Source organism: Felis catus, chromosome C2 (assembly GCF_018350175.1).
Source record: "Felis catus isolate Fca126 chromosome C2, F.catus_Fca126_mat1.0, whole genome shotgun sequence".
Classification (NCBI taxonomy): domain Eukaryota; kingdom Metazoa; phylum Chordata; class Mammalia; order Carnivora; family Felidae; genus Felis; species Felis catus.
In genome coordinates, this window is record NC_058376.1 from 71,508,878 (window position 1) to 71,529,964 (window position 21,087).

The 21,087-nt window shown below is 43.7% G+C and overlaps 1 protein-coding gene across 2 annotated transcripts in view; it reads right to left on the reverse strand.

The window, feature by feature from the left end:
• The window catches only part of MUC4 (mucin 4, cell surface associated), a 48,602-nt gene that overhangs the window by 19,183 nt on the left and 8,332 nt on the right, over positions 1–21,087 (reverse strand). Inside the window, exons 1-5 of one of the 2 annotated variants that reach the window (XM_045037064.1) lie at positions 3,937–8,622; positions 3,442–3,594; positions 2,054–2,187; positions 996–1,160; positions 586–741 (exon numbers count right to left, since the gene is read on the reverse strand). In XM_045037064.1, coding sequence (XP_044892999.1) covers positions 586–741; positions 996–1,160; positions 2,054–2,187; positions 3,442–3,594; positions 3,937–8,515 — 5,187 coding nt within the window. In that variant the 5' untranslated portion in view covers positions 8,516–8,622. Of the gene's footprint in view, positions 1–585; positions 742–995; positions 1,161–2,053; positions 2,188–3,441; positions 3,595–3,936; positions 8,623–21,087 lie in introns of those variants that run through there. The other variant, XM_023260256.2, reaches the window with a different exon arrangement.

Consider the following 21,087-nt stretch of genomic DNA (forward strand, 5'->3'; position numbering starts at 1 on the left):
AAATATTGTAGACGGATGACAGCAGGTGAGACTGGAGGTTCTCTGAAGGCAGATGCTAAGCACTGTGCTTGTACAAAGTAGGTAACCAATGAACTTGTTGAACCAATGAAGGAAATGAGTGACTTTAGATCACACACAAGGACTATAAGAGCTGAGTCCCCAGAAGGAAGAGCAAGGACACTGTGTGGTGCAACCATTTCCATAGGATGGCCTTGCAGCTGAAAGCCAGAGTTGGAAGTCCAGAAAAACCTCAGTTCCAAGCCTGGTTTTGTCATTTGCCAGCTGGGTGACCTTGAGCAGGTTGCTTAACCTCTCTAACCATCATCTTCCTCATCTCTAAAATGTGGATAATAATATCAGGTTGAGCCATATAAATTGCCAACAGCTGGCAAAAATTCCATTTCCAATGTTTCAACCCAAGGAGTATTAGGTGAGTGCTCAGCAAACAGGGTGGGGTGAAATGGTGCTATAATCAGCAATGTGTCCTTGAATCAGAGAGGAAGTTAGAAGAATGTCCCCTGCCTAGCACTCTAGGATATCTGGCTTCCAAATGGTTCTCAGGGAGCTATTCATTGGTCCACTCACCCCAAAGGTCCATTGGGCAGGATAGGCAGGGGCACTGACCCATGTGACCTTTAGGGTCCACCTGGCTTTGTAGTTCCGGATGTGTGCGAACTTTTTAATCCAAGACTCCACCTGCCAGACTAGCAGGTTGTGTTCATTATAGAGTGTCTCATATTCCTAGGAAAGGAAGGCAGAAAAGACAAGGAAATGAGGGTACCAACTGCAGGTCTTCTCATGGTTGTGATAGGGTATTCCTGAGTCTGTGTAACAGTCCTGCAGTTTCCTCTCCACCCTCATATTTAAGCATCACTCTCTGCCCACACCGAGCCCAGGCTCTGACAGCAGTAACACTTGCATACCCTCAACATAGCCCTTTGTCTATCCTTGCTGGCTGCTGAGGGATCCCGAATGCTGGAGTCTGAAAGGCTTACCTGGTAAAATATGGTTCCATGGCTGCTGGAAAAATCAGCATCATCCCAGAATGGAGCCACCAGGGCCACAGGGTCCCAGCCTGTGAAGCCTCTAAGGGGAGGATTGGGGTAGGAGAAAATCTGGTACTCTGACTCTGGGAAAATGATCTGGCCATTATCTGTGAACTGGAGACAAAGGCTCTTCTGATTAGTATTCAAGGAGGGAGTCAGGAAGGAAATGTCCCAGCCTTGGGCAAGCTCCTCAGAAGTGTGACCCCCAAGTTCTGGGTAGAACTTTAGAGATGTCAACAACCTCTACAAGGTCATACATTCATCTCCCCGCCTGCTGGGAGAGCCCACTTTACATAGTTCACACTCAAATGCTCATAACCTGCAGGACACTCCTCTGTTCTAAGTCCTTCCTGACATGGTATGTTTTGCCCTGCTTCAGTGGCTGACCCCACCTATACATGGGCCCATCAGAGAATAGAGACCTCTGTGTGAATCTCCTCAGCCCCATCCTGAAGCTCCATCCACATCAGATGGGGCCAAGAGGATTGCTACTTTCACTCCCATCGCTGTGTTGCCCTATCTTAGCATGTCCTGCCTCAGCTCCCCACACCCGCCCCTGAGAGCTGCAGGGGCCATGACTAGCATTCCAACTCTCTTCCAGAAGCTATGGGGAACTTGGACTGAGGAACCAGGAAATAATTATAGAAAATGTAAACAGCATCAAAAGGTTGTTTCCCAAGTAGAGCTTCCTACTCATAAAAAGGTCCCCTGAAAATAGTGGAGAGCTTATTGGACCCCAAGATCTCTATACTGATGTGAAGACGCTTTTGTCCATGAGGGTAGTGGGAGCCTCGCCTAGTTCCCAGTCTCCCTCAGCTGGCACTGTGACATTAAAGAATGTGAATGCAAACTGAGCCACTGGCAGGGACACAGTAGGTGCCTAGTAGGTGTTGCTTGTTGCATTCCCCCTTCCTTTCTGCCATGGTCGTTGTCACAGGCCATCTCCTAGCCCTAGAGAGAAAAGCAGGTCACATGTCCTGCCCTTTGGGCTGCAGCTGCAGACTCACATAGAGGTAATCCCGGAGAGAGGAGCCAAGAGGGAAGCCAATCTGGGGCTTGAAGAGTGGTGAGGTGAAGTCCACAGTCCTCCTGACAAACTCCTGATCTCCAACGCTTGGTCCATAGGGAAAGAGGGAAACACCTGGGCCAGTACAAAGAAGAGCAGGAAGTTCTCATGGGCCTTGACTTCTTTAGGGCTGACAGAGAGCTTCCCCAAGCTTCTCCTCCACCCAACTGGGAGCCATCAAAGACTCCTCTCTCCCCGTCGCCACTTGCATTTAACCCATCTCTTCATTTTACCCCTTCGGTGGGTACTCTCATCCATTTCCAAAAAGGTCCTGCTATCAGAATACCAACAAATTATTCCTTCAAGGATTCAAAGATAAAACTCCTCCAATGTTGTGAAGATGAATAATTGAAATACCATTTTGTAGAATGAGACTTATTTCCCAAGATGGTATTTCTCTAGATAAACTGGAAGACCCCCCAGAATTTGTCCTCGGACTCCTTAGAAGTACTTGGGCTCTAGTTTGAGAAACCTTGCCCTAACTATTTCTCAAATGGCTCTCCTCCTTTCTTTCCTGGCAGTCCTCCCCTGGTTTGCTTGGAATACCACAACAGTCTGTATACATCTTTCCTGGCCTCCTCGAAATTCATTCAATGCTCCAACCAACATAGCATCATTCAGAAATACAAATCTAGCCATGTCTTCCTTGGTCCCTCACATGGAAGCCCCATTTCTCATCACTCTTCACTTTGCTTCCAGCATCCCCAAGTGCTTTGGGATCTCCTCCCTGTGCGACACTGGGACTACTTTTCATGTTTACACCTTTATTCAAGCTGTTCAAGCCTCCTGTCTGCTTGGGACACTTCCCCTTCCCCGACTCCTATTCATTCTTTCCAGGAAGCCTCCTCTTCACCTTAAGCACACCCGAATGCCCCCTAGAGGTCTTCCATTGTGTGTCTAATACCCTGCATCTATTCCTCTAATTGCACCTATCCAGGCATCAGATCTCTTACTGAACAGCACCTTAATCATTTCTCTATTTCCACCTCTTCGCCCAGTGCTATGTACAAAGCCAGCCCTCAACACCCAGCTCTGATGCTGTCTCATTGTCCCCTGTGAGAGCTCACAACCTGAGAGGGTAGTCCATGAGCAAGCAGGCTGAGACTGAGTATTCAGTTACATCACCCTTCTAAAGTGGAGATGGGGAACAGCTGGACTTCCCATGGCCCAGATGAGACAGTAGAGGTATCCACAGAACTGGCTCCCCCAGCTACCCACAAGGGTCCTCACTGGTAGATCCAATCAGGCTGCTACAACTACAGCATCTACATCTAACTCAATCCTCTCCAACCCAAGGTAGAGGGGCCCCAGGTCTACAGAATCACTTACCTTTCTTGGGCTTGATAGGGACTGGGACAGCAGTTGAGTGTTTGCTTGTAGATGTGCTGGGAGTGGACGTTGTAAGGGTCTGGGAGGTTGTTGGTGGTAGTGATGTTGTTGTGCTTCTCTGGCTGCCTGTCCTCAGTGAAGTTGTGATTGCTCCTGGGCATGCAGGGAGAGAAAACTGGAGTGGGTCTTATAGTCGGAAAGTAGCAGAGTCAAAGAGAGTCACAGACTTCAGGAGCTGGAAGAGACAGCTAGAAAGTCTCTTTTATGTCTTTTGGTCATAACCAAATCACTCCATGAACATAAACAATTGTCTACTTGGGACAGAGGAAATGGTGAGCCTGTCACTCACCACACCCCCACTCACCTCATCTTCTTGTAGACCTGTCCTCAATGCCAGCCTGGTAGTGTCAACTCACCATCTCTCTCAAGCACTCTAGGCTGAATTGAGCCAATGGGGCCACTGTAAGAGACTGAGATATTGGAATCCCCACCTACCTGGTGTCTGAGTCTTCACAATGGAGCTTGAGGATGCAGTGGATGCTGGGAAAGTGCTGGTAACAGACAGAGGAGCAGAGTGCCCTGTGAATAGAGTGGTGGAGCTCCAGGTGACTGCAGGGCCAGGGGCTGATTGAGAGAATGAAGAGTCACTGGTTGAAGTATAGAAACTTGATATGGTCTGAGCTGTGCCCATATTACCAGAGGAAGTAAAGTCAGAGAAAGCATAGTCTGTGGATGGCTGTAGAGTAGGCAATGGACTCTTAGAATACTTAGACACTGAAGAAGTATCAGGAGTGGTCTTGATTGAAGAATATGTTGTAGGTTGAAATGACAAAGTTGGTATGGATCCAGCAACACTGTTATGATTACTCTTAGAACTCATATACATTGGCCTTGTAGTAGGGTTAGTAGTAGAGGCTACTGTTTGAACAGTTGCAGGATGCTCAGAAATGGGTGAGCTTGACTCACCCACTGAGGAAGTTGGGACTTGCATGGTATTTGTCATGGAGTTACTGACAGAACCCACAGGGGAAATGGTCACTGCAGTCATGTTTTTATGGAGGGCTGAGCTTGGAGCTGTTCTCTGGACTTCACTTGTGACCATAACTGTAGAAGGAGAATGAGAGGCTACATCACTCAGGGTGGTAGAGACAACAGTAGTCGGCCCTTCAGTTGCCCCAGATAACAAAGTTGGCATTGCTGTTTGGGTTCTGTGGCTGTCTCTGACTGGGTTGGAGATAAGTGTTGTGCTGGTGTCTGAAGATGACAGAGTGTGGGCAGTGGTTTTTGGTAACATGTGCACATTTGGTGTAGATGAAGGAGGTAGAGGTATAACTGTTGAGAAGGTGTCAGTCACCTGGGAGACTGAGCTTATGGCTTCAGATCCTCTGGTGCTTCCTATAATTTGAGTCTGAGCCTTCTGGGAAACAGCTGATATTTCTTGAGAGGTGTTGGGGACAATAACGGACACCAATTCCATGGTTCCTGGAGTAGTGTCATGACTTGCTGCAGAGGACAACAATTCAGTTTTTGATTGAGTTATGTGGTTTTCCCTGAAGAAAGTTGGTGAGAAACTCTTGATCTTATCTGAGGTGGATATTCCTGGGAAAGCATTTCCTAAAGTTGTTTGGCTGCTTGCTGTAGATGAAGAAGCTGTAGCTGTGCCCACCAAGAGGGTGTCTGCCAAAAAGGTGGTATCTGTTACCAAGGAGGCTGGTGTGTTGGTATGTGGTTCTCCAGTGGTCACTCTGCTTTGTGTCTGGTGGGTTTGGGAAATGGCTGATGTGTCAGGTGAGGCACTAGAAGCAGGGGATGTTGATTGTCCTCTTGGGCCTAGTGTTGTTGAAACTACAGAGCTCTGAAAAGTGGTGCTTTTAATGGAAAGTGATGTGCCTCTTAATGTTCCCGGGCTGGTGTCAGCACTGGTTGGTGACGTCCATAGTTCTGTGGTAGTGGTAGTGACCTGAGTTGTGTGGCTGTCCCTTGAGGGTGCTGGTGTGAAGGTTGTAACTTCACCTGTGGTGGGTGTATCCTGAGGAACATTTTCTGAGGGCAAATGTCCACTTGATTTGAAAGGAGAAGTTGCAGATGTGACTGTCTTGATTGTGTCTGTCATGGGGAAGATTAAACTTGTGGTTTGGGATTCTTGTGTGGTCCGTGGACCTTGAGTATGACCTATCTGGGAAACAACTGATGATTCTTGAGAAGAGGTGCTGCTAGAGAGTGGTGTTGACTGCCTTGCTGGGCTTGCTGTTATAGTTTGTTGAGATGTGTGTTCACTTAGTAAGGATGAAGGAGATGCAGATGTAACTGTTTTGATGGTTTGGGTTACATTGGAGCTTCTGCTGACATGAATATCTCCAGTGGTCCCTATGCCTTGTGTCCAGTGAGACTTGGAAATTGCCACTGTTGTTTCCTGAGGAGATGTGCTTAGATAGGAGTGTGGGGTTGGCACTTCTTCATCTACTGTTGAGACTGTAGAGGTAACCCAAGAAATACTGCTAGCTATTGAGGAAGATGAACTTTCTGTAACCAGTATAGTGGAAGCCATTGGTGTTGAAAACAGTTCTTTTTGTGACTGAGTTGTGTGACTGCTATCACTGAAGGATGAGGAAGTGAATGTTGTTTTATCTGGAATGAATGACATTGAACTGCTGGAATGAGGCCATCCTGCTGTCTCTGTGTCTGCGTGGGTATGGAAAACTGTAGATGTTTTTGGAGCTGGAGTACTGATAGACAGTGGTGTTGGTTGTATTGCTGACTGCCATGTTGTAGAAACATTAGGAATGAATGGAGGAAAACTACTAGTTACAGGTAGGGATGTATCTCCTGTATTTTCCACAGTAGTGTCTATTGAAGTTGAGGCTGTCAATGTCTCTGATGTCATCAAAGGTGTTTTACTGTCACTGGAAGTAGGTGAAGTGATTGCTTCACCTGAAGGAGATATTTCTGGAGGAATTCTCCCTGAAAGAGTATGTCCACTGGGTAAAGATAAAAGAGCTGATGTGGTTGCTGATGTAATTTCACTGAATTCAGATTCTCTGGTGGTCTCTAGGCTTGGAGTCTGGTAATTCTGGGTAGATGCTGATGTTCCTGGAGTAGATGTGCTGGAAAAGATTGCAATTGATTGTACTTCTAGTCCACTTTTCATGGGTACTGTTGAAGGGACTGGAATAACAGTTCTAGTAATAGGAGTTGATGTGTCCTTTCCATTACCTACAGTGGTATCTGTTGAGGTTGGTGCTGTCAATAAAACTGATGTTGTTAGAGGTGCAATGCTGACACTAGAAGAGGATAGGGTGCTTTCTTTCCTAGAGGTGGATATCTCCTGTGAGACGATCTCTGTAAGAGTGTGTCCATTTAGGGAAGATGAAGGAGTTGAGGTGATGAAGACTGACGTAGTGTCGGTTTGAGATTCTCTGCTGGTCTCCGTGCTCTGAGTCCTGTAGTCATGAGAAGATGCTGTCATCTCTGCAGTAGATGTAATGGAAGAGGAGGGTGTTGTGTGTCCTTCTACTCCAGTGGCCCTTGAGAGTGTTGAGGTGACTGGAGTAAAACTTCCTATTTCAGGGTGTGTTGCATGTTTTGTGTATCCTACAGTGGTGTCTGTTGATGCTGGTGTTATGGAAACCTCTGATGTCACTGCATGTGAGTTGCTTGCATGGGAAAAGGCTGAAGTGTCATTTGTGGAGGATGTTGACAGGGGCATTTCTGAGGTTGCCGAAGGTTTGTGGCTGACGCTGGAAGGAGATGAAGTGCTTGCATTCTCAGGGGTGGATGTCTCCTGTGAGATGCCCTCTGTAAGGGTGTGTCCACTTAGGGACAGTGAAAAAGTTGATGTGATCACTGCTGAGATAGTGCTGGTTTGAGATTCCCTGATGGTCTCCATGGTTTGAGTCCTGTAACTTTGAGAAGATGCTGATGTCTCTGGGGTAGAAGTGATGGAAGAGGGTGCCGTGGACTGTTCCTCTACTCCAGTTGTCCTTGAGAGTATTGAGGTGACAGCAGTAAAACTTGCTGTTTCAGGGTATGATGCGTGTTTTGTGTTTCCTACAGTGGTGTCTGTGGAGGTTGGTGTTTGGAGGAACTCTGATGTCATTTGATGTCTGTTGCTTGTACTGGAAGAGGCTGAAGTGTCTTCTGTGGAGATTGTTGACGTGGGCATTTCTGACACTGTGGAAGGTTTGTGGCTGACACTAGAAGGAGATGAAGTCTGCGCTTCCCCAGAGGTGGAAGTCTCCTGTGAGATGCTCTCTGTAAGGGTGTGTCCACTTAGGGAAAATGAAGGAGTTGATGTGATCACTGCTGAGATAGTGCTGGTTTGAGATTCCCTGATGGTGTCCATGGTCTGAGTCCCGTAGCTTTGAGAAGATGCTGTTGTCTCTGAAGCAGAAGTGATGGAAGAGGGTGCCGTGGACTGTTCCTCTACTCCAGTTGTCCTTGAGGGTATTGAGGTGACTACAGTAAAATTTGCTGTTTCAGGGTATGATGTGTGTTTTGTGTTTCCTACAGTGGTGTCTGTGGAGATTGGTGTTTGGCGGAACTCTGATGTCATTTGATGTCTGTTGCTTGTACTGGCAGAGGCTGAAGTGTCATCTGTGGAGATTGTTGATGTGGGCATTTCTGACACTGTGGAAGGTTTGTGGCTGATGCTGGAAGGAGATGAGGTCCTTGCTTCCCCAGAGGTGGATGTCTCCTGTGAGGTGCTCTCTGTAAGGGTGTGTCCATTTAGGGAGGATGAAGGGGTTGTTGTGATCACTGCCAATCTCGTGCTGCTTTGAGATTCTCTGGTGCTGTCCGTGGGCTGTGTCCTGTGGCTTTGAGAAGACGCTGTTGTCTCTGAAGCAGAAGTGACTGAAGAGCGTGCTGTGGAGTGTTCTCTTAGTCCAGTTGACACTGAGAGTATTGAGGTGACTGGGGTTAAACTTCCAGTTTCAGGGTATGATATATGTTTTGTGTTTTCTTCAGTGGTGTCTGTGGAAACAGGCATTTGGGGGAACTCTGATGTCATTTGATGTCTGTTGCTTGTATTGGAAGAGGCTGAAGTATCATCTGTGGAGGATGTTGTCGGGGACATTTCTGAGGTTGCAGAAGGTGTGTGGCTGATGCTGGAATGAGATGAAGTCCTTCCTTCCCCAGAGGTGGGAGTCTCCTGTGAGATGCCCTCTGAAAGGGTGTGTCCACTTAGGGAAAATGAAGGAGTTGATGTGATCACTGCTGAGATAGTGCCGGTTTGAGATTCCCTGATGGTGTCCATGGTCTGAGTCCCGTGGCTTTGAGAAGACGCTGTTGTCTCTGAAGCAGAAGTGATGGAAGAGGGTGCCGTGGACTGTTCCTCTATTCCAGATGTCCTTGAGGGTATTGAGGTGAGTGCAGTAAAAGTTGCTGTTTCAGGGTATGATGTGTGTTTTGTGTTTCCTACGGTGGTGTCTGTGGAGATTGGTGTTTGGCGGAACTCTGATGTCATTTGATGTCTGTTGCTTGTACTGGCAGAGGCTGAAGTGTCATCTGTGGAGATTGTTGATGTGGGCATTTCTGACACTGTGGAAGGTTTGTGGCTGATGCTGGAAGGAGATGAGGTCCTTGCTTCCCCAGAGGTGGATGTCTCCTGTGAGGTGCCCTCTGTAAGGGTGTGTCCACTTAGGGACGATGAAGAAGTTGATGTGATCACTGCTGAGATAGTGCTGGTTTGAGATTCCCTGATGGTGTCCATGGTCTGAGTCCTGTGACTTTGAGAAGACGCCGTTGTCTCTGAAGCAGAAGTGACTGAAGAGGGTGCCATGGAGTGTTCTCTTAGTCCAGTTGACATTGAGAGCGTTGAGGTGACTGGGGTAAAACTTGCTGTTTCAGAGTGTGATGTGTGTTTTGTGTTTCCTCCAGTGGTGTCTGTTGATATTGGTGTTATGAAAACCTCTGATGTCACTGCATGTGAGTTGCTTGCAGGAGAGGAGGCTGAAGTGTCATCTGTGGAGGATGTTGTCGGGGACATTTCTGACACTGTGGCAGGTTTGTGGCTGACATTAGAAGGAGATGAAGTGTGTGCTTCTCCAGAAGTGGAAGTCTCCTGTGAGATGCTCTCTGTAAGGGTGTGTCCACTTAGGGATGATGAAGGAGTTGATGTGATCATTGCTGAGATAGTGCTGGTTTGAGATTCCCTGATGGTGTCCATGGTCTGAGTCCCGTGGCATTGAGAAGATGCTAATGTCTCTGAAGCAGAAGTGATGGAAGTGGGTGCCGTGGACTGTTCCACTACTCCAGTTGTCCTTGAGAGTATTGAGGTGACTACAGTAAAATTTGCTGTTTCAGGGTATGATGTGTGTTTTGTGTTTCCTTCAGTGGTGTCTGTGGCGATTGGTGTTTGGCGGAACTCTGATGTCATTTGATGTCTGTTGCTTGTACTGGAAGAGGCTGAAGTGTCATCTGTGGAGATTGTTGACATGGGCATTTCTGACACTGTGGAAGGTTTGTGGCTGATGCTGGAAGGAGATGAGGTCCTTGCTTCCCCAGAGGTGGATGTCTCCTGTGAGGTGCTCTCTGTAAGGGTGTGTCCATTTAGGGAGGATGAAGGGGTTGTTGTGATCACTGCCAATCTCGTGCTGCTTTGAGATTCTCTGGTGCTGTCCGTGGGCTGTGTCCTGTGGCTTTGAGAAGACGCTGTTGTCTCTGAAGCAGAAGTGACTGAAGAGCGTGCCATGGAGTGTTCTCTTAGTCCAGTTGACATTGAGAGCGTTGAGGTGACTGGGGTAAAACTTGCTGCTTCAGAGTGTGATGTGTGTTTTGTGTTTCCTCCAGTGGTGACTGTTGATACTGATGTTATGGAAATCTCTGATGTCGCTGCATGTGAGTTGCTTGCAGGAGAGGAGGCTGAAGTGTCATCTGTGGAGATGGTTGACGTGGGCATTTCTGACACTGTGGAAGGTTTGTGGCTGACACTAGAAGGAGATGAAGTGCGCGCTTCCCCAGAGGTAGAAGTCTCCTGTGAGATGCTCTCTGTAAGGGTGTGTCCACTTAGGGACGATGAAGGAGTTGATGTGATCACTGCTGAGATAGTGCTGGTTTGAGATTCCCTGATGGTGTCCATGGTCTGAGTCCTGTGGCTCTGAGAAGACGCTGTTGTCTCTGAAGCAGAAGTGATGGAAGAGGGTGCCATGGACTGTTCCTCTACTCCAGTTGACTTTGATAGGGTTGAGGTGACTGCAGTAAAACTTTCTGTTTCAGGGTATGATGAATGTTTTGTGTTTCCTTCAGTGGTGTCTGTGGAAACAGGCATTTGGGGGAACTCTGATGTCATTTGATGTCTGTTGCTTGTACTGGAAGAGGCTGAAGTATCATCTGTGGAGGATGTTGTCGGGGACATTTCTGAGGTTGCAGAAGGTGTGTGGCTGATGGTGGAATGAGATGAAGTCCTTGCTTCCCCAGAGGTGGGAGTCTCCTGTGAGGTGCCCTCTGTAAGGGTGTGTCCACTTAGGGATGATGAAGGAGTTGATGTGATCACTGCTGAGATAGTGCTGTTTTGAGATTCCCTCATGGTGTCCATGGTCTGAGTCCTGTGACTTTGAGAAGACGCTGTTGTCTCTGAAGCAGAAGTGACTGAAGAGCGTGCCATGGAGTGTTCTCTTAGTCCAGTTGACATTGAGAGCGTTGAGGTGACTGGGGTAAAAGTTACTGTTTCAGAGTGTGATGTGAGTTTTGTGTTTCCTCCAGTGGTGTCTGTTGATACTGGTGTTATGGAAACCTCTGATGTCACTGCATGTGAGTTGCTTGCAGGGGATGAGGCTGAAGTGTCATCTGTGGAGGATGTTGACATGGGCATTTTTGACACTGTGGAAGATTTGTGGCTGACACTAGAAGGAGATGTAGTGCGTGCTTCCCCAGAGGTGGAAGTCTCCTGTGAGATGCTCTCTGTAAGGGTGTGTCCACTTAGGGATGATGAAGGAGTTGATGTGATCATTGCTGAGATAGTGCTGGTTTGAGATTCCCTGATGGTGTCCATGGTCTGAGTCCCGTGGCTTTGAGAAGACACTGTTGTCTCTGAAGCAGAAGTGATGGAAGAGGGTGCCTTGGACTGTTCCTCTAGTCCAGTTGACTCTGAGATTGTTGAGGTGCGAGCAGTAAAACTTGATGATTCAGGGTATGATGTGTGTTGTGTGTTTCCCGCAGTGGTGTCTGTGGAGATTAGTGTTTGGCGGAACTCTGATGTCACGACATGTGTTTTGCTTGCACTAGAAAAGACTGAAATGTTCTCTGTGGATTTCAGTGACTTGGACATATCTGACGTCATGGAAGATTTGTTGCTGACAGTGGAAGCAGATGAAGTTCCTGTTTTGCCATAGGTGGTTGTGTCCTGGGAATTGTGTTGTCTAAGGGTTTGTGTACTTAGGTGGGATGAAGTATTTGGGCTGCTCATAGCCAAGGTAGTGCTGGTTTGAGAGTCTCTCGTGGTCTCGGTCATGATGCTGGTTTGAGGTACTCCAGTGGTCTGTGTTGTCTGAGCCTGTCCATTCGTGGAAGGTGCTGATATATCAGAGTAGAAATAACAAATTAGCATGTTGTTGATTGTACCTCTAGTGTACATCTTGGGCAGGCTATTGAGCTGAGTTTTGTTTTTTTTTTCAAAGCCAATTAAATGTCTACTTTTCCTCCTCATTTTTAACATTTCTTCCAATCTAGCAGATACTAAAGAGTGAGAGTACATACTCTATCCCTGGTCATGTTATAACATAATGGTAATTTAATTGATCATGCCTATTTTTTTTTCAATTTACTTGCTATGCCGAATATTTACATACTAATCTGGTTTGTTTAAAATATTTGACTGCACTCCCAGTAGTTGTAGACAAATCCTCAATCAGTACAGCAGACCATCCTCCTGAATTTTATTTTAAAGGCCTTGATTCTTTTAAACAAAAGAAGAACTTAAGAAACATTCAGTCTTTTTTGTTTTTTTTCTTTTAGATACTTATTCTTTTGGGTTTTCATTAGTTACCTAGCTGTTCTCAAACTTTTTTTTAAACCTCAGTGCTCATAACTAGTTGAAGGCATGATGTTGATGAATGTAGTCAAAAAGACGTGACCTGTCCTGCACCCCCATTGCTCACTGAGCTGGGCCTAGGCACTTTCAGGCTTCTCACCCCTTTCCTTATTCTTGGAATGTGGGTTCTGCTTGCCTTTTCCACTTCTGGAGGCTATCCACTCAAGGACATAGCCTTGAGATAGTGATGTGGTGTCAAAAGCACCTGCATGGTAAATGTGACTGAGCCCAGATAGGGCCTCTTCATAAACTTTTGGGATTTGGTGGGCAGGTGCAGGGATTTATTCATCTTGCTGCCACCGAAGCCTGAATGTCAGTTCCCTTTGCTATTATTAAAACTGCCACCTACCAAGCTGGAGTGGCCTGTCTCTTTCATGAGTCTCTCCCTGTGCTCTGAGTACAGTTTCAAATTATATCTAGGAAGCTCCAACGAGGGTTGTGAACCAACAGATGAAGTTCACAGAGGGACAAACTTCCAGCAAAGAAGGTTTGAGTGTAGTTCCTAGAGTTGACTATAATTCTACCACTTTTCTCATCTTACGAAAGCAATTTAGACTTTCAGGTTAATGAGAATGATTATGAGTCAGCTCTAATTTATTGAAATATAAGTAACTCACTTGCCTCCTTCTATGCTTTGTTAATAGTAATTAATGACACATGACATGTTTCTAGGCTGGTGTGGACAAATGCATGGATTGAGCTAGAAGGTCCTTGGTTCCCTATTTAACCCCAAAATGAGTCTGCTTCAACCTTACTTTTTTTAAGTTTATTTATTTTGAGATAGAGAGAAGGAGAGAGAAGGAGAGAGAGAATCCTAAGCAGGCTCCACACTGTCACATAGAGACCAAAGCAGCTCTTAATCTCAGACGCTGTGAGATCATGATCTGAGCCAAAATCAAGAGTTAGATGCTTAAGTGATTGAGCCGCCCAGGCACTCCAAGTCTGCTTCGACTTTGAAAGGAGACCGCCTTTATTCAGAATTATTAGTAGATTTGCTTACAGGACTTTCAATTCTATATATAAACTCTCTTCAATAAAGTTCCAAAGTTTGGTTTATCCAGATAAGGTTTAGATTAGAAAACATTATTATTAACCTTATTTCATTTTCCTAAGCATTGCTCTATTATCTGGCTTTGAGTTACCACACAGAAGCCATACACATGCCAAACTTACTAAATTTATTATAGATTCTTGGCAATTAATATATTTTAGGAGGCTGCATCATCTCTATTAAAATCAATATCAGCAGCAAAAGTTTCACAATAGCATAGTCCAATTTTTAAGCAAATATTTTTGTTTGTCACAGTGATACAACTCCATTTCCAGCAATATGGCAAAAGAGATAAGTCTTTAACTACAAAACCTACGAATGTCAGATAATGTGTAGAAAATATTTTCTGAATGCAGAGCTGAGATCAGAAGAAAGAAAGGTAAACACTTAAGAGTGAAAGGGTCAAAATCTGAGATGTTAAGTCAGTGCTCTTAAGGAATCTACAGATTTCTGAGCTCTAAAGTGTTGAGAGTTAAGGGCTCCATAAGAAAAGGAGACAGAGTCTTAGATCAGGACACTGTAAATTGAATATTTTCTGCATAAATCTAGAACTCTCAGAGGAAAGGTGAACGAGAAGAATCAGAAAGAAAAAGGAAAAAGAGAGCTGAATGGAGGATATAATTAAGAATAGAAATGAAGATAAACTAGGCAAACTTCCAACAAGGTGAATTAAGAAAAAGAAAGAAAAGTAGATAACAAAAAGGAAGAGCATTAGGAATGAACTTAACTTTGCAACTTAAGGAACTAGAAAAAAGAAGAACAAACTAAACCCAAAGCTAGCAGAAGGAAGGAAATAATAAAAATTAGGGCAGAGATATGTGAAATAGAGAATAAAACAGTAGAGAAAATCAATAAAACCAAAAGTTGATTCTTTGAGAAAAACCAGCAGAATTGATATACTTGTAGCTAGGTGGACTAAGATAAAAAAGAGGGAATACTCAAATTACTGACACCAGACATGAAAATGGGGACTTTGCTGCCAATCATACGGAAATAGAAGGATTATAAGTGAGCACTGTGAATAGCTATACACCAACAAATTAGATAACCTCGATGAAATGGTCAATGTGTTTTCTGGAAACACAGAACCTGTCAAGACTAAATCATAAAGAAATAAAAAATGAATAGACCTATAACTTGTAAGGAGATTGAATCAACAATCAAAAATCTCCCAGCTAAGAAAAGCCCTGGACCTGATGGCTTCTGGTGAATTCTACCAAATATTTAAAGAAGAACTAACACCAATCCTTTTCAAGCTGTTCCAACAAATTGAAGAGGAAGGAACACTTCCTAACTCATTCAGAGTTCACTAGACAAATCACTACAAATCACTAGACAAATTGGTCCCTTATGACTGATATTTCGTATGAACATTGATACAAAAGTCCTCAACAAAATAGTAGCAAGCTTCATTCAGGATTATACACCATGGCCAACTGAGATTTATTCCTGGAATTCAAGGATGATTCAACATACAAAACTTGGTCAATGCAATACACCACATCAACAGAAGGAAGGGAAAAAAGCAACATGATCATCTCAACTGATGTGGAAAAAGCATTTGACAAAATTCAACACTGTTTCGTGATAAAAACCACTTAACAAATGAGGAGTAGAAGGAAACGACCTCAATATAATACAAGTCATATATGAAAATCCCACAGTGGACTTCATATTCAATGGTGAAAGACTGAAAGCTATTTCTATAAGATCAGGAACAAGGCAAGGATTCTTGCTTTCACCACTTCTATTCAACATAGGTGTCAGAAATTCTAACCAGATCAATTATGGGAAAAAAAAGAAGTGGAAGAGGAAGAGGAAGAAGAGGAAGAAGAAGAAGAAGAAGAAGAAGAAGAAGAAGAAGAAGAAGAAGAAGAAGAAGAAGGAGAAAGAGAAGGAGAAGGAAGGGGAAGGAAAAGAGGAGAAGGAGAGGAAGAGGAAGAGGAGGAGGAAGTGGAGAAGGAGTAAAAGGAAGAAGAGGAAGAAGAAAAAGGAAAAGAAAAAGAGAAATAAAAGGCATCCAAATTACAAATGAAAAAGTAAAATTATCTCTGTTTGCAGATGATATGTACAAAACTCTAGGTTACATGTATATACGTACAAAAGTCTATATGTACAAAACTGTAAGTGTTCCACACAAAAAATTGTAAAACTAATAAGTTAATTCATCAAAGCAGTAGGATACAGAGTCCACACACAAAAATCAGTTTTGTTTCTATATACTAATAATGAACAATCCAAAAAGGAAGTTAAAAAATCAATTCTGTTTATAATGCCATCAAAAAGAAAAAAATACTTAGGAGTTAACTAAAAAAAAACTTGTACAATAAAAATTACAAAATATTGCTGAAAAAATTAAAGAAGACATAAATAAATGAAAACACATCCCACATTCACAAATCAGAAGGCTTTTTAAAATTTTTTTTTATGTTTTTATTTTTTTTGAGAGAGAGTAAGCAGGGAAGGGGCAGAGAGAGAGGGAATCCAAAGCAGGCTCCAGGCTCTGAGCTGTCAACACAGAGTCTGACACAGGGCTCAAACCCACGAACCGTGAGATCATGACCTGAGCCGAAGTCAAACGCTAACCCACTGAGCCACCCAGGCTCCCCTGGATAATTCCAATTTTATTCAAACTCTTCCAGAGCTTAGTAGAAGAGGGAATGCCTTACAACTAATTGTGTATGGCTGTTGTAACTTTTAATACCCAAACCAAAGACAGTATAAGAAAGGAAAACTATAGGTCAATAAATCTCAATAATAATATAGATAGAAATGTCCTAACAAAAATATTAGTAAGCCAAATACAATACTGGATTTGTATCAAAAATTCATCATGATTAAGCTGGGTTTAAGCCAGAAATACAAGAATATAAAACTTTATTAATGTAAATCATCATATAAACAGAATGGAAAGGAAAACACAATCATCACAACAGATGCAGGAAAAGCATATGAAAAAATTCAACACTCATTCCTGTTAAAACTCCTAGCAAACTAAAAATAAAAGGTAACTCTCATAACCTGTCAAACAATGTCAATAAAAAACATTAATAAATGTCATACTTAAAATACCAGAAACATTTTCTTTAAAATTTGGAATGAGATCAGGATGACAGTGACAACTACTTCCACTTGAAATTATGCTGGAGGTCTAGCCAGTGCAATAAGACAAAAAATAAAAATAAACAAGAATATGAAGGTATAGAGAAGTTGTTTTTGGTATGAAAAGGAAGAAACACACTGTGATCATTTGCAGATTATATAATTGTTTATGTATAAAGTCCCCCAAATTTTAAATTCTTAGCAAGGCTCTACATATACAATAAAAAATGTGAAAATAACTGTATTCCCATACATCAACAAAAGAAAATATTTTTTAAATAATAGTGTTTATGATAGTGACAAATATATAATAACTAAGACTAAATCTAACAAAAAAAATGTGCTTTATCTTTGTGGACAAAGTTGTACCACTTCATCGAAATATGTTGGGGAAGATCTACTCATTATTTTAAAATTGCAAAAATATGGATAATTGAAAGATCAAACTCCATAATCTCATTATCCAGACAACCATATTATTATGTGTCCTTACAGCATTCTTTTCTATGCTTTAAAAATATATATAGTTTAACTTACCCAGTATATATAACTTTGCATCCATTTTTTAAAACTTTACCTAATATTATGAGCATCTCTTTGTGTATTTGTTCTTTGTAAACACAGCCTGAGGAGAGACAAATCTGGGGTGGTAGTTCTTTCTCTTCTCCCATGTGGAGGCACAGCAAGCTGTGTTGGCCCAGGAGGACTGGGCCAGCTAAGCCCAATGGCAAGGTCTTGGGTGTTGTATATTAACTCTCCTTGCTGAGCTCTAGAGGCCCCTTTTCCCAACAAAGCCATTCCCTCAACTGAAAACTTCTTTTTTTTTTTTTAGAGAGAGAGAAAGACAGAGTCTCAAGCAGGTTGCATGCCCAGCACAGAGACCAACGTGGGGCTCGGTCTCATGACCTGGGTATCATGGCCTGAGCTGAAATCAAGAGTCTAATGCTTAACAGACTGAGCCACCGTCAATGAAAACATCATTATCACCATTCTCATTTCCCTGTAAATGGCTGTGGCACAGGGGCAGTCCTCCTGGAGCACTCACTTCAGTGGGCTTAGCTCTAACCACCCGTCTTGAGATAATGAGAACTCAAGGATCCTGTACACTCTACTGGTTCTATGCTTGTAAATTTTTCCCTAATAAACCTTACTTAATGCCTGTTCCATGTGTTGCTATTATGTATGTGTGATAGTGTGTGTGTGTGTGTGTGTGTGTGTATGTGTGTGTCCATGCCCTTATGGGACATTGGATGTTGCCTTTATACATTAAATAATATTCCATCATAGAGACAGCCCCTAATTAACTAACTTACTATTGAACAAGTAGGCTTTCCAATGTGTTGATATTATGAATAAAGCTTTGATGACTATCTTTGTGTATAATATTTTGTTTTGTTTTCATTATTTCAGCTCATTTCCTTAACATAGATTTCTGTAAGTGGACTTACTGGTTAATGCTGTTATTTTTTTAATGTTTATTTATTTGAGGGAGAGAACACATGTGTGCGTGCAAGGAGGAGGGGAGGGGAGAGAGAGAGAGAGAGAGAGAGAGAAACCTAAACAGGCAAACAGGCTCCGTGCTGTCAGGGCAGAGCCTGACCTGAGCTGAAGTCAAGAGTCAGAGGTTTAACCAAATGAACCACCCAGGTGCCCGGGTTAATGCTATTATAGAAACGTTTGTGTCATTAATACATCCTGCCCAATTTCTTGGCAGGGAAGTCATGCTAATTTACAGTTCCATTAGCAGTATATGAAACAGTACCTGATTCCCAATATTCTCTCCCTTTGGAAAAAATCTGTACTTGGTAGTATCAATTTTAAATCTTGTCAAACAGGACTATGTCCTCCTTTTAATCTTTGTTTAAAAGACTTTCCAGTCCTGGGCTGCGTTGATTAGAATCTCCTGCTCCAGTAAATAGGAAAGCAAGTGAGTCTCTTCATGCTAGGAACTCAGTTTTATCCTGTAGGGGAGTAGGCACGGTCTTAACAAATCTCTAAATCTGTTGGGCTTGTCTTAGAAGGAAGAGATTAGCGTTAGTTGCATAAAAACTACAGTACTGTATTTTTCTTTCTCCACCATTTAAACAAAAAATCTTAAACCACTCCTTTAATAGATTAGTCAGCAACTTAGGAAAACAGTTTGCAAATAACCCAATCTACTAAACGTGAGTGGGTTATTCTTGTGCAAGAAATCCTGGTAGCGGGGAGAGCCGTAGAAGAACTCTTTTTGGTAAGAAAGTGGTTCTCAAGGGGCTCCTGGATGGCTCAGTTGGTTGAGCCACTGACTTCGGCTTGGGTCATGATCTCACAGTTTTTGAGTTCAAGCCCCACATCGAGGTCTCTGCTGTCAGCACAGAGCCCACTTCAGGTCCTCTGTCCCTCTCTCTCTCCCCCTCCCCCACTTGTACTCTCTCAAAAATAAATAAAACATTAAAAAAATAAAGTGGTTCTCAAAAGATAGGATGCATCCAAATCCCTGGGGGAACCTGTAAAAGTGTATTCTGGGGCCCACCACCAGAATCTGACCCCTATGCATTGGGTGCAGTCCAGGAATCTGCGTTTAACCTATGCCCAGGGTGATTTTGATACCGGTGATCAATGGACCACACTTTAAGGACCTTGAAAGAAAATGATAGCATCTGCTCTTAAGATTTTTTTTGTAAGCTAAAACCACCTTACTGAAGTTGTAAGGCACTGGGAATTTGGGTTCTTGATCAAGCTTGGTTCTCAAGAATATTTTCAACCTTATTCTTGGTGCTCAAGTTTTGCTGGAATTAACAGACCTCTTTTTTTACCAGCATGCAAGCCCGGCTCTTCAGCTCCCATCAGATTATTAGACAGCCGAAGCCTGTCTTTCTCACCCTGCCCAAATACATAGCATATTTGCAGAGCTGAGAGCTAGGGATTTGAGTGCGAAGAGCTGATATTTGAGAGAAACACTTTCCCTCTCCTCTCCCTCCTTTTTCTATGACAGTCCGTCTTCTACTTCACCGAAAAGACCATCTAACTTGATCTCCTATGTCCCAGAACCCTCTCCACCAGGAAACATCTTTGCCCTCACCCGGTCCCTCATCTCACCCCAGAAGACTGGCTCAATCTCTACCAAAAGGATACACACACAGAGACACACAGAGACACACCCAGTGCCCCTTCTGCTCCCCACTTCTCTCCTCAGGTGGCTTAGTCCATCGCTTCTCTGAGAGTCTCCTTCTCTTCTGTTGACAAACACGTTGACAAACAATCCACAAGATGGATGAAAGACTTATTTCACGTCAAGAGAGACAGAGGTCTCCTTATCCCTATCTTTTGTTTCACCCACAGGCATCCTGAAAGATGGTTCTACACTCTCTACCTCTTTTTTATCACCTATCTTCTCCTTACACTCGGCCCTCCACCTCAGTCACCTCAGCAAAAACACTTTCCTGAAAAGTTACCAAAAAAAACCCCCAAAAAACAAAAATAAAAAAACAACTCCTTTCTAATCACCAAAAACAATTTTCTTTTCAGTCCTCGTTAGTCTCTGTGAAGTCTGGCACCGTCCATTCATCTGGTCGACAAGTATTTGTTGAGCATCCACCTCAATCTTCTCCTCAGCCAGTGTCCCCTTACTATTAGCACCCATTGCCCTCCTGGAAGCGGAACAATTCTGCTCGTCCAGCACTCTCCCCATTCTTTCTGCTCCCTGGGCCATTTCTCTTCTCTTCCCAGCCCCCAGATGAAGTCAGCTTTCTGAGTGTCATCTCCAGCCCTTCCCTTTCTTTCTACACTTTCTTTCTGGCTAGACTACATCTATTTTTACACCTTACAAATCTGTGATTCTACCCTGACTTCACACCCATTTTTCCAGATTCGCCTTTCCAATGATTTCCTGTCGGCCTGTCAAATGCAACACGTCCAAGCCAAACTTTTCCTCAAACTGTTTCTTCCATCTTCCTTCCTTATGTTAATTGTAACATCATGTCCCCCAGATGCTCAGGACAGAAATACCTGAGTCATCTTGATTCTTTCCTCTTCCTTGTCTCCAGCGTCATAGTTTGGTACCAACTATTATTCCTCCAAATTATTTCTCCCACCATGGTCTCTTGTTCACTTGCTGTGTTATCCTTATTACCCTGACCAATGCCGCAGCCTCTAACTGCTCCTCCCGATTGCTCCACACCCCACCTTGACCCACTGCCAGCTTGACACTCAGCAATAAGAACCATAAAGGAGAGTCTCTCATCACCTCCTTAGCAGGGACCTCTTTAGAAAATGCCTGTACTGCCCTTCCTTGGAAGGTAGCTGCTTGGATCCTAAGGGCATGGGTCTGGTTGTCTTATCAGGGCCACAGAGACTGGTGACTGGAATTGTTCCTGTCCCCCTGTCACAACTGTGATAAGGAAATCAGGGTCCTGAAGCATGTATCCTTAGAGAGAGGCCATTTGATTCTGACTGACCTTCCTCTGGTTGTGGCTGAGAAGAGTGT